This window comes from Quercus robur, chromosome 5, assembly GCF_932294415.1.
Source record: "Quercus robur chromosome 5, dhQueRobu3.1, whole genome shotgun sequence".
Classification (NCBI taxonomy): Eukaryota; Viridiplantae; Streptophyta; class Magnoliopsida; order Fagales; family Fagaceae; genus Quercus; species Quercus robur.
In genome coordinates, this window is record NC_065538.1 from 1,206,140 (window position 1) to 1,221,100 (window position 14,961).

At 33.1% G+C, this 14,961-nt stretch overlaps 2 protein-coding genes across 4 annotated transcripts; both read left to right on the plus strand.

Moving 5' to 3' along the window:
- The first annotated feature begins 5,330 nt into the window (after positions 1-5,330).
- Positions 5,331-8,721, plus strand: LOC126724786 (ethylene-responsive transcription factor RAP2-12-like). Of its 3 annotated transcripts, none has more exons than XM_050429177.1 (3): positions 5,331-5,809; positions 7,425-8,357; positions 8,482-8,721. In XM_050429177.1, exons 1-2 carry the CDS (start codon positions 5,554-5,556, stop codon positions 8,306-8,308), a joined length of 1,140 nt encoding a protein of 379 aa, XP_050285134.1. In that variant the 5' UTR covers positions 5,331-5,553; the 3' UTR covers positions 8,309-8,357; positions 8,482-8,721. The 3 variants fall into 3 exon arrangements, with proteins under 3 accessions (XP_050285134.1, XP_050285132.1, XP_050285131.1); XM_050429175.1 differs by having other exon boundaries at positions 7,425-8,353; XM_050429174.1 differs by having other exon boundaries at positions 7,425-8,721.
- A 3,945-nt stretch (positions 8,722-12,666) lies between these two features.
- Positions 12,667-14,895, plus strand: LOC126724787 (uncharacterized). Its single transcript, XM_050429178.1, has 3 exons — positions 12,667-13,266; positions 14,135-14,227; positions 14,363-14,895. The coding sequence occupies exons 1-3, from the start codon at positions 12,712-12,714 to the stop codon at positions 14,423-14,425; spliced, it is 711 nt and encodes a 236-aa protein (XP_050285135.1). The 5' UTR covers positions 12,667-12,711; the 3' UTR covers positions 14,426-14,895.
- Positions 14,896-14,961: the final 66 nt, after the last annotated feature.

The window sequence follows — 14,961 nt, forward strand, 5'->3', positions numbered from 1 at the left end:
TAGCATTCAAGGTTAGTTTTGTTTATATATTAATTAATACATAGTACTTTGTTTACTATTGAATACTCATATAATCAATTTCCAATTCAGTGTTCAAGAACCAAAATTCTAACTGCACTATCATAAAATATTATTATTAGTATAAATTTTATGGAGTTACAATGTTCAGGAATTAAACCAAAATTCTTTTAAATTATCTATAATATTTTGTCCTCCAAAAATTTTCTCTCTTTAATTTTAGTATATTGTGTTTCTTAAGTTATAAAGAGATTTTCTTTAGTTTTTGCAAACTCTCTCTCTCCAAATGTAGGAAGCCTTAAACGCACAGTATAGCATTCAAGATCTACAATGCACGGTATACATTTGGGTATTAGTTAGAATTGTTTTCAAATAATTGTATCAATAAAAGTGAATGTGTATAAATTTTAAATTATCTATAATATTTTGTCCTCCAAAAATTTTCTCTCTTTAATTTTAGTATATTGTGTTTCTTAAGTTATAAAGAGATTTTCTTTAGTTTCTGCAAACTCTCTCTCTCCAAATGTAGGAAGCCCTAAACGCACAGTATAGCATTCAAGATCTACAATGCACGATATACATTTGGATATTAGTTAGAATTGTTTTCAAATAATTGTATCAATAAAAGTGAATGTGTATAAATTTTGTTTAATTATTCCGTGCATCGCACGGGTTAGCGACTAGTTAAATTTATGATGGAACCCACAATTTATATGAAAAAGAAAAATACGCATTTATGATATTTCCTAAATATCCAATAATTTTCCATTAAATCCATGTTTTAGTTAATTAAATTAATTACTGGTCATCATCACAATTACTGCCGTGTTAGTAAAAGTTATTGTTTGTAAATAAAAGTCATTGGAAACATTATCCACACAATGAAGTGACATAAAAATGTTCATGGGTCATGGGTAAAATAAAAATAAAAACGACCCATGACACACCAACATTTTAACGTCACTTCATTTCATCAAAAAAAATTTAACGTCACTTCATTTGTTGAATTACAGCCTTCTAAACTTTAATCATATTGGTTATTACCTTTTGGACTACTGGACAACGAGTGAGCACACTTTCCATTAGCATGTACTAGAGTACTTCAGAACATAGTAATATTTTTCCTTAATTATAAGTATAGTTGAATACATATAAATTATAAAACTACACAAGATGGGAAAACACTACACAAATGCATTTCAAATCCTGCAAGAAGGAACAAACAACAATTGCAGGTTATGGTGCTGCCTTATCATCATCCTATCTTATAACAAGTCACATATTGTCGATAACTCCAAAATGGTTATATAATTTAATTTGTACTTTAGTTTCTTTGGGTTCAAATCCAAAGTTGAAACCTACTCTACTCTCCATCTCAAGTTGAAACATATTATCACAATTCATAACAAATAAAATAATGAAAAAATGCAGGATTTTAGGCGAGTACAAATTTACCATGTCAGAAGGCAAGGCAAGGCAAGACAACTATCTAACATATATCTTAGCTCAGTATGCCAAGAACATTGTTAGTTATGTAACTTGGATAGAGGAAAATCTAAGTATGACTGAGTTTGCTTTGACTTTAATTGTATTATTTTTATCTTCACTTTAATAAAATTACGATATTTTTATCAATAATAATAATGATGATGATAATGATGCTGATAAAAATTATAATTAAAATGATAATTAAGGATGACAAAAATTTTCCATCCCGCTTAACTTTTCTTACCTTGCTTGAGTTTTCCTTATTGTAACAAGGTGAAGGGATTGGGGCGGGTTTTGCTTGCCCAACCTCAACTGCTCTACTCTACTCTCAACTTTATCTAAAATTTAATTTTTCTATACATATCCTATATATATATATATATATATTACCATCCTTAAAACGCTGGCTAGAAGCTTTGTACCCACCTTCTACCTACCGCACTATTAGCAAAGGAGGTAGCTAATGATATGGCTTTCTTCCTCTTTTAGCACTCTCATAATTATCTCCTCTCATTTTAGTTTCATCTCTATCTTAAAAGTGTTTGTGGAGTGTGGGGGGTAAGGATCGGAGTTTAAGTTTTCAGAAAGAAACTTCACACACATATATATTTAGAATATGCTAGATTATAATTTTTATCTTGTATCAAAAATAAGAAAACATCTCATTAGGGATAATAAAATAGCTCAAACCCAATTCTCATATCCAACCTACCCTAATAAGATTTTCCTTGTCTTGTAGACAGGTAGGATAGGGGCAAGACACCCTAATTCAAGTACCCCATTCCATCTTACCATCCCTAAATTGAAAATGCACATACAACTATTTTAAGAATTGATGCACATCACCTTATTAAAGGCACATCTTTATTACCTTCAATTTAATGCTTCTATCAACAAACCTCATTTGTGGTAGTTAAGCACAATAAATAATCCCCCTCGCATGCCTCACACAAAAATTTATAATCAAATAAAAGTGAGGTAAATTATTCCGTTTAGATACTTGAATTTGAATTTGAAAGTAATGGATTTAGAATGTATTGATTCCAAATCTATAAATATTAAGGGTACGTTTGATACACTGTAATATCTCCTATAATGGAATAGTTATTCATGTGTAATATCAATTCGATTATTTGGTTTCATCTTTATTACATGGATTAGTTATTACATGGAATAATTATTCTTTAAATTGAAGAATAGTCATTCCTCTTTAAAATGGATGTAATAGCTATTCCTTAGTGCATATAATAGGTTTTAAAATTAATATATTTCTAAAAATATAAAGTTTCCAAAATGGTTATATAATTTAATTTGTACTTTAGTTTCTTTGGGTTCAAATCCAAAGTTGAAACCTACTTTACTCTCCATCTCAAGTTGAAACATATTATCACAATTCATAGCAAATAAAATAATGATAAAATGCAGGATCTTAGGCGAGTACAAATTTACCATGTCAGAAGGTAAGGCAAGGCAAGGCAACTATCTAGCACATATCTTAGCTCAGTATGCCAAGAACATTGTTAGTTATGTAACTTAGATAGAGGAAAATCTAAGTATGATTGAGTTTGCTTTGACTTGAATTGTATTATTTTTATCTTCACTTTAATAAAATTATGATATTTTTATCAATAATAATAATAATGATGATGATGATTATGCTAATAAAAATTACAATTAAAAATGATAATTAAGGATGACAAAAATTTTCCATCCCGCTTAACTTGTCTTACCTTGCTTGAGTTTTCCTTATTGTAAAGAGGTGACGGGATTGGGGCGGGTTTTGCTTGCCCAACCTTAACCACTCTGCTTTACTCTCAACTATATCTAAAATTTAATTTTTCTATACATATCCTTCTTATAATTAATATATATATATATATATATATATGTGTGTGTATTATATTACCATCCTTAAAACGCTTGCTAGAAGCTTTGTACCCACCTTCTACCTACCGCTCTATTAGCAAAGGAGGCAGCTAATGTAGTGGCTTTCTTCCTCTTTTAGCATTCTCATAATTATCTGCTCTCATTTTAGTTTCATCTCCAACTTATAAATGTTGAAAACATCTTATTGGACCACCACACACCTTTGATGCGATGATCACTCCACAAGTATAAGTGCTTGTAAGGTGTGGGGAGTAAGGGTCGAGGTTTAAGTCTTCAAGAAGAAACTTCACACACATATATATTTAAATTAGGCTAGATTATAATTTTTATCTTGTATCAAAAATAAGAAAACATCTCATTAGGGATTATAAAATAGCTCACACCCGATTCTCATAACCAACCTACCCTAATCAGATTTTCCTTGTCTTGTAGACGGGTAGGATAAGGGCAAGACACCCTAATCCGAGTACCCCACTCCATCTCGTTACCATCCCTAAATTGAAAATGCACATACAGCTATTTTAAGAATTGATGCACATCACTTTATTAAAGTCACATCTTTATTACCTTCAATTTAATGCTTCTATCAACAAACCTCATTTGTGGTAGTTAAGCACAATAAATAATCTCTCCCCCCCACCCCCCCCCCCCCCCACCCCCGGTTGCCGCCACCGCACACAAAAATTTATGATAAAACAAAAGTGAGGTAAATTATTTACTTGAATTTGAATTTTAAAGTAATGGATTTAGAATGTATTGATTCCAAATCTATAAATATTAAAATTATAAAATTTATTGAAGTATGTCTCAAGGATTTTTAAAATTCAATATGTTTAGAAGTTATTTCAAATCTAAGAATTTCAAGGTTTTAAAATATGGATTTATCAAATCCAAATTCTTGAACTCTTTTAAACTATTCAAATAAGGTACTTTTTATTTTAATATTGTCCAAATCCAACCATCCAGATTGACCATTAATAATTTCTTGAAAAGTAAAACACCAACATGGTGTTTTTTTTTTTTTTTTTTCCTTCTTTTTTTGAGTAATAATGCTTGAAGATTTATTCAAACAAAGGAGGGAGGGGATCCCTCACCAAGTCACCATCTACAAGATCTGCCAACAAATGAGCAGAAATGGTTGAGATACTGATTTAGCTAATACAACATTAAATGCAATCAATCTCTCCGTCTCTATTTATCAATTTATGTTCTAAGTTTTTTTTTTTTAATTTTTAATTTTTTTTAAATAAAAAATGAAAGTGTTCTTCAACTTCTACTCTTCTTAGAGCATCCCCAGCAGAATCTCCAATTTTTTTTGTAATATTTGGAGAATAAACATTGATTTTTACCTTTTAGTTACTTACTTTTTCAAATATACTTCCAACAGATTCTCTATTCCATTCTCTATCTCATTTAAATATTATTTCTTCATTCATTATTTATTCTTTTTTTAACAACTACATATATTCCAATATTTTTTTATTCAACACCTAATTATTATAAACTATAATAGAAAAAAAGCATTTGAAGAGTGAACAGTAATTCATCAAGCTCATTAGACTTGATGAGTTACTGTTCATGAGAAAAAAAAAAAATATAAAGAGATATTTTTTAGATTTCACTCTCTATTATAGAAAATTTTGGGTTTACATGTACAATTGGGAGATGCTCTTACGTGATCAATACTCTGTCTCTCTCTCTCTCTCTGTCTCACACCCACGTGCAAAGTACACCCCAAGTAGTGTAGTACCCTCAGGCTAAAACTCTAGGGGCATTTGTACTACCAAAAAACCCAAAAAAAATATTTAGTAAAATACCAACTAACAAAGGGTAAAAATGTCCTACAAAAAAGGGTAAAAATGTCAAAAAATCCTCCGCCAAAGCCTCAAAATCGCCGACCCCAACCATTTGCTACAAAAACATATATAATAAAAAGTGAAAAAAAAGAAAAAACCTTTGTTCACCAACTCTCTTTATAAACCCTCAAAACACTCCGACTCTCACTCAAACGCGTACAAATTTTTCTCTCACAAAATCTAGACCCTCATTTCTCATACATTTTCCGCCAACAAAAAAAAAAAAGAAAAGAAAAACCTTTTCACTTTCGCAACACAAAGACCAAAAATTTAGAAGAAGAAACAACCAAACACCGTCCTCATCATGTGTGGAGGAGCTATAATCTCCGACTTCATAGCGCCGGTCGGGCCTCGGGGGCTCACGGCGGACTTTCTCTGGGGAGATCGGAAAAAGCCCACCTCGGGAAGGAGGTTCTCGAAGCCTGTCGTTGACATTGACGACGATTTCGAGCAAGATTTCCAGGGCTTCAAGGACGATGACGAGTCAGATATCGATGAGGAAGAGGAGGTCCTCGTGCAAGATGTCAAGCCCTTTGCTTTCTCTGCTCCTCGTTCCTCTGGTAAACCACTTCACTTTATATATATTGTGGGGGATTGAAACTTAATATATTTTGGCTAGTTTTGGTTGATATAGATGTGGGGTTTTGTTGATTTTGTCGATCAAAGTTTGAATTTTTTTTTTTTTTTTTTTAGTTTTGTTTGTTTCATTTTGGATGATATCAACGTTGTTTAATCGATTTTTTTTTAATCAAAATTGAAACTTTTTGTTTTCTTAGTGCTATTTGTTTGTTTGTTTGTGATTTTATGTGGTAGAAGTAAAATTTTCTGGGCAAACTTTGTTTTATTTTATTTTATTTTTTATATATGATATTGGGTTGCTGATTTTGCTGGTCATTTTTTTAGAAATGCTTTTTATTCCAAATATTTTTGTGGGTGTTATTTTGGTGATGTTGAAGAATAGCCTCTGGGTGTTTTAGATTGATGTAGAAGGTTTTGGGTTTATGATCATTTCAAGATCATTTTAAAAAATATGGCAACCTTTTTTTGATGGTTTATCATGGTGGCTTTGGATCATCTGTATAAATTTGTTTCATTGTTGAGAAAAAGGGGTTGATCCTTGTATGATCTGTTAATCCCTTATACTTTTTCTTAATCAAAATAATTGAGCATCAAATATGTGGTATATGTTTTTTTTTTTTTTTTTTTGGAATCAGTGCTTAACTTTACATAAAGCTTTTGTCTTTTGATATGTCAATTTTTTGGGCAACTCAGTTTCTAGATTTTGTCACAGTTGTGGAAATTAACTTTGCCTTTTTGTCAGTGATAATCATGCCTTATGATCGAAAATCTCTCTGATTTTATTTCTTTAAAACTATAATGCTCTGCTTTGTAAGGCTTGGAGAACCCATCCAAAAAAAAAAATTTTGTAGAAAATATTTAATCTTTCCTGTTCAAAGATTTAGCGTAAAGTAAAAGAAGAAGATAATTTACTCAAAGGTAGCTGATTTTTTCTTTAAATTTGCCTGGCCCTATTGAAGGTCATGCTCTTTCTGTTCTTTGATTATTATTCAATGAATTAAGTTTATATTTATTTCTAACATTTCTGTCATTATTTGCATGTTTCTTCTTCTTCTTCTCTTTTAACTGCTTTATTACATGGATCTGTTTATCTTGATATTAAGAGAGTCAAGTATTTTTATTTTTATTGATCATCTATATGTGACGAAATGGAAATTGTGGCTTTATAATTTTATTCGATCACAAGTTATTTATAATTGAATCATAGTTGGTTTTGTTTCAATTTATTTTTCTTTTAAATGGTGTCTGCTTAAAATGGTTTAGGGTCTCACGTGTATTGTTGATTTGGAAATTGCTTTGAAACTGAAGTATTGTTTTGAGTTTCACTGATTGGTTAATTTTCATTTTTCCTGAGTAGAATTTTTCTGAATAAGCCCTCATGCAATTTTATAATCTCTTCCTTTATTGATCCTTGTTTTGTTGCAATGATTAAATTTGTGGAATTCATTGGGTATTTTGAAAAATACCCTAGCATGTGTGTGTTATCTCAATCTCTTATGGAGTTGTAGTGCATAATATATATGTTCCTAAATTATGTACTCATCTCTTGATTCATGAATCTGGATAATATATCTGTTTCTTCTCTACTTATTGAAGGATCTAAGCCTGTAAAATCTGTGGAATTCAATGGGCAAGCTGAAAAATCTGCCAAGAGAAAGAGGAAAAATCAGTATCGTGGAATCCGGCAGCGCCCATGGGGTAAGTGGGCTGCTGAGATTCGAGACCCAAGGAAAGGGGTTCGTGTCTGGCTTGGAACTTTTAACACTGCAGAAGAAGCTGCAAGAGCTTATGATGCCGAGGCGCGGAGAATTCGTGGCAAGAAAGCTAAGGTGAATTTCCCTGATGAGACTCCTCGTGCTTCTCCAAAGCGTTCAGTTAAGGCAAATCTGCAGAAACCACTTGCCAAGGCAAACCTGAACTCTGTCCAGCCCAACCTGAACCAAAATTTTAATTTTGTGAACAACTCTGATCAGGACTTTACCATGGGTTTAATGGAAGAGAAACCTTTTACCAACCAGTATGGGTATATGGATTCCATCCCTGTTAATGCAGACGTCGGCCTCAAGCCATTTGCTTCCCCTAATACGGCCCCAGTGTACTTTAGTTCAGATCAGGGGAGTAACTCGTTTGATTGTTCTGACTATGGATTTGGAGAACAGGGTCCTAAGACTCCAGAAATCTCATCTGTTTTTTCATCCAGTGTAGAAGGGGATAATACTCAGTTCCTGGAGGATGCTAACCCCCCAAAGAAACTGAAATCTGACTCTGGGAATGCAGTTTTTGTTGAAGATAACGCTGCAAAGACACTGTCTGAGGAGCTATCAGCTTTTGAGAACTCGGACTTCCAGATGCCATATCTCGAGGGAAGCTGGGATGAATCCATTGAGGCATTGTTCAGTGGGGACACGACTCAGGATGGTAACTCGATGGATCTTTGGAGCTTCGATGACCTCTCTGTTATTGTTGGGGGAGATTTCTGAGCAAGCTTTTCCCATGCTTGCTAGTTTATGTAAATAAGGCTACATGTTAGTGAGTTTCATCCTTTTGCAAGCTTCTTTATTGACTTGTTTTCTTGTTCCCTCTCATTTGTTGCTTGTTTTTACTATATTGTCTTTCTGAAAAGAGTTGTTGCTCTCGATTTTACTGCTTACAGGAATGGTTGTAATCTGATGGACTGGGGTTACAAACAACATGAACTTGCTTAAGGCTTTTATGGAGATTGTACTGAAGTAGTACTGTTGTATGGGGAGTACATAGGTATTTAGGTTACTTTCTACCTTGAAGACCTTGAATTTGGGATTTTGAATTTTATCTTTTTGTATTAATGATGATGTGTAGTCTGTGATAAAAATGACTAAAACCTGATGAATGTCAACTTTGGTGTTTGTTTGCATCTTGGCTCTTTTACAAATTACAATAGGGTCATTGATTTTTGGATTTGATTATTTGTATTTTGATTACCTACTGCTTAGAATGGTCCTAAGCCAAATGGTTATTGCTTCTGCTCACTTGTTAGGAGTTTAAAACTCTATGGTGTTGGTTGAGCCTTTTTATATTATGATACTTAGCTAATCAGCTAATTTTTCTTCATATTCCATTATGTTGACTTTATGCCACGAAATTGGGTTTTGTCACTGAGGACTCACTTATTACTGATTCTTGTCATAAATTATGTTATAGTTAATTAAAACTGCACATGGAGACATAAACCTAACCTATCCTCATTGTGATGCATGCAGCATGGAAGACTGGGTCTAGTCTTCCTTCCAGCCGTGTGTCGCACGTTACAATCAATCTTAACCTTACTCACAATTTGCGAGGTGGGATCTCACTGCCATTTGGCGAACTTACTGGGTGCCTGAATTTTTCTTTTTTTGGTTTTGTTTTGTCAAAGGAAATCAATAAGTCTAGCCTACAAAACTTTTTCACAAAAATTGGTATTAATTATGTTAAAATTTTAAAAAATTCTTATCATTACTCAAAGAAATAAGCCCATGTTTTTTTAAACTTCATAGGAAGCTCAAAATATTTATATTAATGTTGTATACACAACTTCTTTACAACTTATTAGTTGTATATTTCACACTAATAATCTGTCAGCTCAGTTGTCAACTCACTAACCATAAGAAATTATGTGAAAAAATAAGAAATTATGTGAAAAAAAAGGTGTAGTAGATAGGCTTATTGATTTTTTTTTTAGTTACGCTAGGATCACAACGAAACATTATTTTAAGTGATAGATTGTAATTTACTATATATTACCTATACATTTACCTAGTAATTCGTTTTCTGTTTCACTTATCTTCGGTCACCGCAAAAGTTAATGGAGTAGATTTTTCTCAAAATCTTTTTAAAGTAAATTCTCTACATGCCTAGTAAATTATCTTTACATATACCTAGTAAATATTTTTTTTTCCCACTTATCTGGCAAAAGTTAATGAAGTAAATTTTCTCAAATATTTTTAAAAGTAAATTTTATACTTGCCTCCAAAAATTGAGGTGGCTGTGTCATATAGTCAGGCCATATGGGAATCTTTGGGGATCACAAATTTACAGTAACACTAAGACCTAGGAAGATGGACCCACATGTGCACTTGCAGGCTGCAGTGGTAGTAATGAAATGACGAGAAAGATGCATATGGGGGTGGTGCTTAAAAGGACTACTCGTGATTGTTGGCAACAGAAGGTGGCCAGAGAGCATGGTGGGTGGTGACTGTGTGGGTCTACCAAGTTCCTCCCCATGTATTTCGTGCAAGAGTTTTCAGCTATCATATCATATGGACCGAGAAAGGATGAACAAATAATTTGGGATGTTTTCTCTTCGTCGGTGGACTGCATGTGATCCAAGTCATCAAAAAACATATCCTTACCAAATTCACTTGTTTGATTATGCTATGCTAGGGATGTAGATGTAGACCATTAAACCTATAACAACAATACCTTGTGAGTTGTACCTAACATTCCACTTCTGCTTCCAGCTTTGATAGGGAATTAATAGAACACTTCATACCTAACTTAAGTGGGACTTGTAGGAAAAGAGGAATGTTTGGGACACAAATTTCATTTTGTAGGGACTAATTGTTGATATTACTGTTGCCAATAATCTCTTTAATCTCTTTAGATTAACTGACTGACATTTCTTTGTGTTTTTAATTGATAGAGTTGTAAATGAGTTGAGTTTTGTGGAGTAGTGAATGTTTGAGCTTGGTTTGATAACCAAACTAAAATGTTTAAGCTCAAACAAGCCTACAAATAATGCTTCAGCTCGAGCTCATTAAAAATTCTTAAAGCTTGAGCTTGGCTTGGCTCGCTTTGATTTATTAGTTAGGCCGCGTTCAATATGGTTTTTTAGCTTGAGATTCAACAATAGTACAATATCAAATCTATATAAAACTTATTATAAAGCCTGTTTGGTTTGGATGAGTGGTCCAAACTCCCAAGTAATTAAAGTCTTAGTAAGATGAGTTTATTTTTCATGCACGTATCAAGCTTATTACCAAGTTCATAAACAAGTTTAAGCTTAGCTTGTTTTGTTTCAAGCCCTAATATTCATGAGACTATTCATAACATTTTATTTTTTGGACTTGACTTGTTTACTAATGAAGCCTAAAACTGAAGCTCTACAAGTTTTTTATCAAGCGAAGCCTAAGTTATTTATGAAAGACTAGGTTCATTTACAACCCTACAAATGAATAGAGACATATAGTGTTCAAATCTCTCCTCTCCAATCATCGAATTATCCTTTCTAAAAAAAAAATATTCATTGATATTACTTTTATTAGTCTCAATAACAACACGTTACTTCAGTATTTGTGAAAAAGTCATAAAAAAATTTGTGCCCTCAGACTTATTGGTAGGACAATTTCGTACAAGTCATGCTAATAATAATATATTTTATGATTTTAAAAAAAAGAAACTATTAACATAACGTGCTGTGATTGGAGTAACATTATATTCACATGAGAAAAAAGTTGTTTAAAAAAAGAATGTTGTTTCCGTGAAGATGTTGATTCCAGATGGGCTCCTTGCAGATGGGCCCTTCTTGGACATGCCATATGGTCGAGGGATGTAGTATAATGTGAGTCTGGGTGGGTTTTTTTTTTTTTTTTTTTTTTTTGCCACGCAAAGGACAGACACAAAACGCAAGCTGCGCACAGGTACACGTGATAAGTTTAAGTTCTAGTCCCGTGCCCAGCAAGGGAATATAGGACGCAGGTTTTATGTTCAGGTTTTGCACCTGTAACGTCTATAGTGGGTAAAGGTGTTTGTGGTTTTGGTGGCTAAGATGGCAATGCTAGCCTGTGATGATGATTGTTCACATGAATTGTCCCATTGCCATAGAACCAGCCTTTATGCCTTTTTGCAACTTACCCCAAATGATACAATTTAGTTGGGATAGGATGATAGGATTACTGTCGATAAGCACTCTCGAATTTTTATTTTGTATCGCGGGGATATATTTTAAGGGTAGGGATGACTAGATCATAAAAAATTCTGTCTAGCGATTATAGCAATGTTTATTCGTTGAGAAAACGGTGTCTGAGTAGCTCAAAAAAAAGATGGGGAACAAATAATTTGATGAGCAATGCTATAAATACAACAAATTTCGTAACACTTTTCACAACAATTGTGTTGACAAATTTTTACCTATTACTAACAATTTCCCATATCAATAATTGTGAATTTTTTTGTGTTACAAACTTTCTCTACTTTGATTGATGGTACTTCTGCTTAAGGATTGCAAATTTTGGCTGCCGACCTATACTAATACTTCTTATCCCTTATTTCAAAATGACCGATCACTTTTGATTAAAGAAAGGGATTTGTTTTTACCATTTACAAGCTTTGGCAATGATGTAGGAGCTTAAACTACCTATAGATATATGAGAGAAAGCTCTTGCCACATGTTAAGGACTAGTAATAAATTAAGAAAACAGCATTCTCGTGAGGAGATCAACTTAAGAAAAGACTAAAAGAGATGTCATTCATCAAAAGCGAAAACAAAAAGGGGGGGGGGGGGTGAAGGAATATAGAGCAAGGATCTTATGTTTTGCTAATCAGATACTTAATCCCACACACATTTGTTGGTCATCTAACTCGAACTATTTGTTGATCTTCAAAAATTTTATACCATCTTGCATCATTGTTTTAATTTTAATTCTAAAAGCATAGAATTAGTTTGAAGAAAGCTAATTCCTTTGGGCACAGGTTGCTATATGAAAGGTTTTGGAATCACCCTTTGAAAGGAATAATAGAATACTACCTTCAAAAGAAAGACATCACATTCCTCCTTCCCATAGAAGTATTACTAATTAAACAATTAGGAAATTTCTCATGTTACTGTTTTTATGTCAAATCAGCAAAAAAACCATGGTGACCAGCCATGGATGGTCCAAGACAACATTTAGATTGCTTACATTTCCAAAAACTATGGCATTCATGTTCTTTCAAGAGATGCTGCTTCTTTCTTGTCATCTTCCTTCTATTTATAGTTCTCACACTTGGGGTTGCTACAATTCTTGTGATCTTCCTTTTGAAGCCACAAAAGCCTGTTTTCACTTTCCAAACAATAAGTTTGGATTGGTATAACCTAGATACCTATTCTGACTCATTCCTGTTTGTTTCATCTGTCATCACTTTAACCCTAAATGCTCAAAATCCTAACAAGTTTGGCCTAAGGTATGGTTCTACACGGCTTGGTCTATATAATGAAGGATTGCCAATAGGTGTAATTCGGGTTCCAGGATTCATTCAATCTGCTCACAGCAATAATGTCAGTGTGCCAACCCGGGTTTTGTTTGAGTGTGTGAATGTCAGCCAAATTGTTGATGGGGCTTCATTCCATGATGGCTCAAGGAAAGACATGATTCAGATGAATATATTAGGTGATGTTAGAGCTCAACTGTTGATGCATCATACGGCTTTCTTAAAGATTAAGGTTTGTAGTGCATCTCATTTTACCAAAACAAAGCTTTACTCTTTTGGCCACCTTATATTTTTTACTTTCATGCTCTCATAGTGCAAAAACCACTTATAATGCAAAGCAGAAGTAGGCTTGTTACGCTTGTAAAGAGGTTGTTGTCGTTTTTTATTTTTGGGCTAACATAGACTCGTAAAGAAGTTGGTGTTCTTTTTTGGATTCCCCACTCAGAATAGCGTGATAGGAAGTGGACTTCTGTCAATTTTATTGACATGCCATTTCTTTTATGATTTTTAGAAATATTTCTTTTAGAATGTGAGTGTCAATTTGTTGCTTGTACTTTGAATTTGAACAATTAATTAATCCCTATAAATTAGTTTTGTAATTGATCAAACATTATATTACTTTTTTACGTTAAAAGCTAATAAATTTAATCACATGAAGTACACATCATTAATAATTTTAAAATATCAATATCTTGATCATGTACACATTACACATGGTTCAATTTGTTAGAATTAATGAAAAATACTAACACAATGTTTAGTTTTCCACAGACCTAATGTGTAGGGGGTTAAATATTCAAATCGAAATGATAAGGATCCAATATCGACACACTTATATCAAGGGTTAAAGGGTGATATATGTAAAAACCTTAATGAAAATGCACATCACTGTTTTTGGAATGAAAGGAAGTGCCCTGCCACGTTAGTCCAATACACTATTAAAAAAAAGTATGATTAGTATAAATAACATTTCCTTCCTAGATGATAAAGCCACTTTCTTCCAATATTACAAATTTAATCACTTCACCATTATGGCAATATTGAAACTCTAATATTATATATTCTCTATGATAGTTTAATATGGTTCCTATGTCTTGTAGGTTGCCCTAGATTGTGATATAAATGTTGACTACAGAGAGTTAATAACCATTAAAAATGAAGTTAACATCACAAGGGTTGTTAACAATCACTTCGTAAGTATTGCTGTCCCCCCTTCAGGGTTCCCTACATATTTCTATATTTCTCTACTTCCATATTTAGATCTATGCACATCACCAAATACTATTATCAATATAGATATATGATATATAAACCATTTACTTTTTCAGGCTTCTTTCCCAAACAGCTCTGAATTCATTTCCATGAAGTGCGCATTATCTTTCTACGCATAAAGATGGCTATGTCTATCTTGCGAGTCAGTTTTGATGCCAAATGTTATGATGGCTTCTAAACATTGTCAAATCCAACTATGGATGCCACTTTCCTGACTCATCTTCTTGTATTTTCCACTGAGTTTGTTGTTGCACTGTAATATAGTTCGAGTCACTTACGAGCAATGGAATGTTGGAATGAAAAGACAAAACGGCAACTTCCTATATATCTTCATGGATTTGCTTGCCATTGGATTTGAAGTTCAAACTATACATGGAGTATTCATTATTCTCTGTACTTATCTTAATTAGGGCTGGAACAGAGCCAGATTTTGAGTTAAGGGGCAGGAAAAAAGATCATGAAAATCCAACAAAACATATATTTAGTATTACCAAATATGGGCTGATATGTGGAATTTGTTGTTGTTTTTGTTGTTGTTGTCATCGTCGTCATCGTCAATTTTGGGATAAAATATGGCCTGATAGGCTGATATGTGGGTGCTTGGGTTGATCTGTGACAGGGGGGGGGGGGGGGGGGGGAGTGTTCAAGATTTTGG

Excerpts from the sequence above, each read along its gene's own strand:
- LOC126724786 (XM_050429174.1), top strand. The coding sequence starts at position 5,554 with ATGTGTGGAGGAGCTATAATCTCCGACTTCATAGCGCCGGTCGGGCCT. Across the intron at positions 5,810-7,424 it reads CTCTGCTCCTCGTTCCTCTG|GATCTAAGCCTGTAAAATCT; the intron begins GTAAACCACTTC and ends TACTTATTGAAG.
- LOC126724787 (XM_050429178.1), top strand. The coding sequence starts at position 12,712 with ATGGATGGTCCAAGACAACATTTAGATTGCTTACATTTCCAAAAACTA. Across the intron at positions 13,267-14,134 it reads CGGCTTTCTTAAAGATTAAG|GTTGCCCTAGATTGTGATAT; the intron begins GTTTGTAGTGCA and ends TATGTCTTGTAG. Across the intron at positions 14,228-14,362 it reads GGGTTGTTAACAATCACTTC|GCTTCTTTCCCAAACAGCTC; the intron begins GTAAGTATTGCT and ends TTACTTTTTCAG.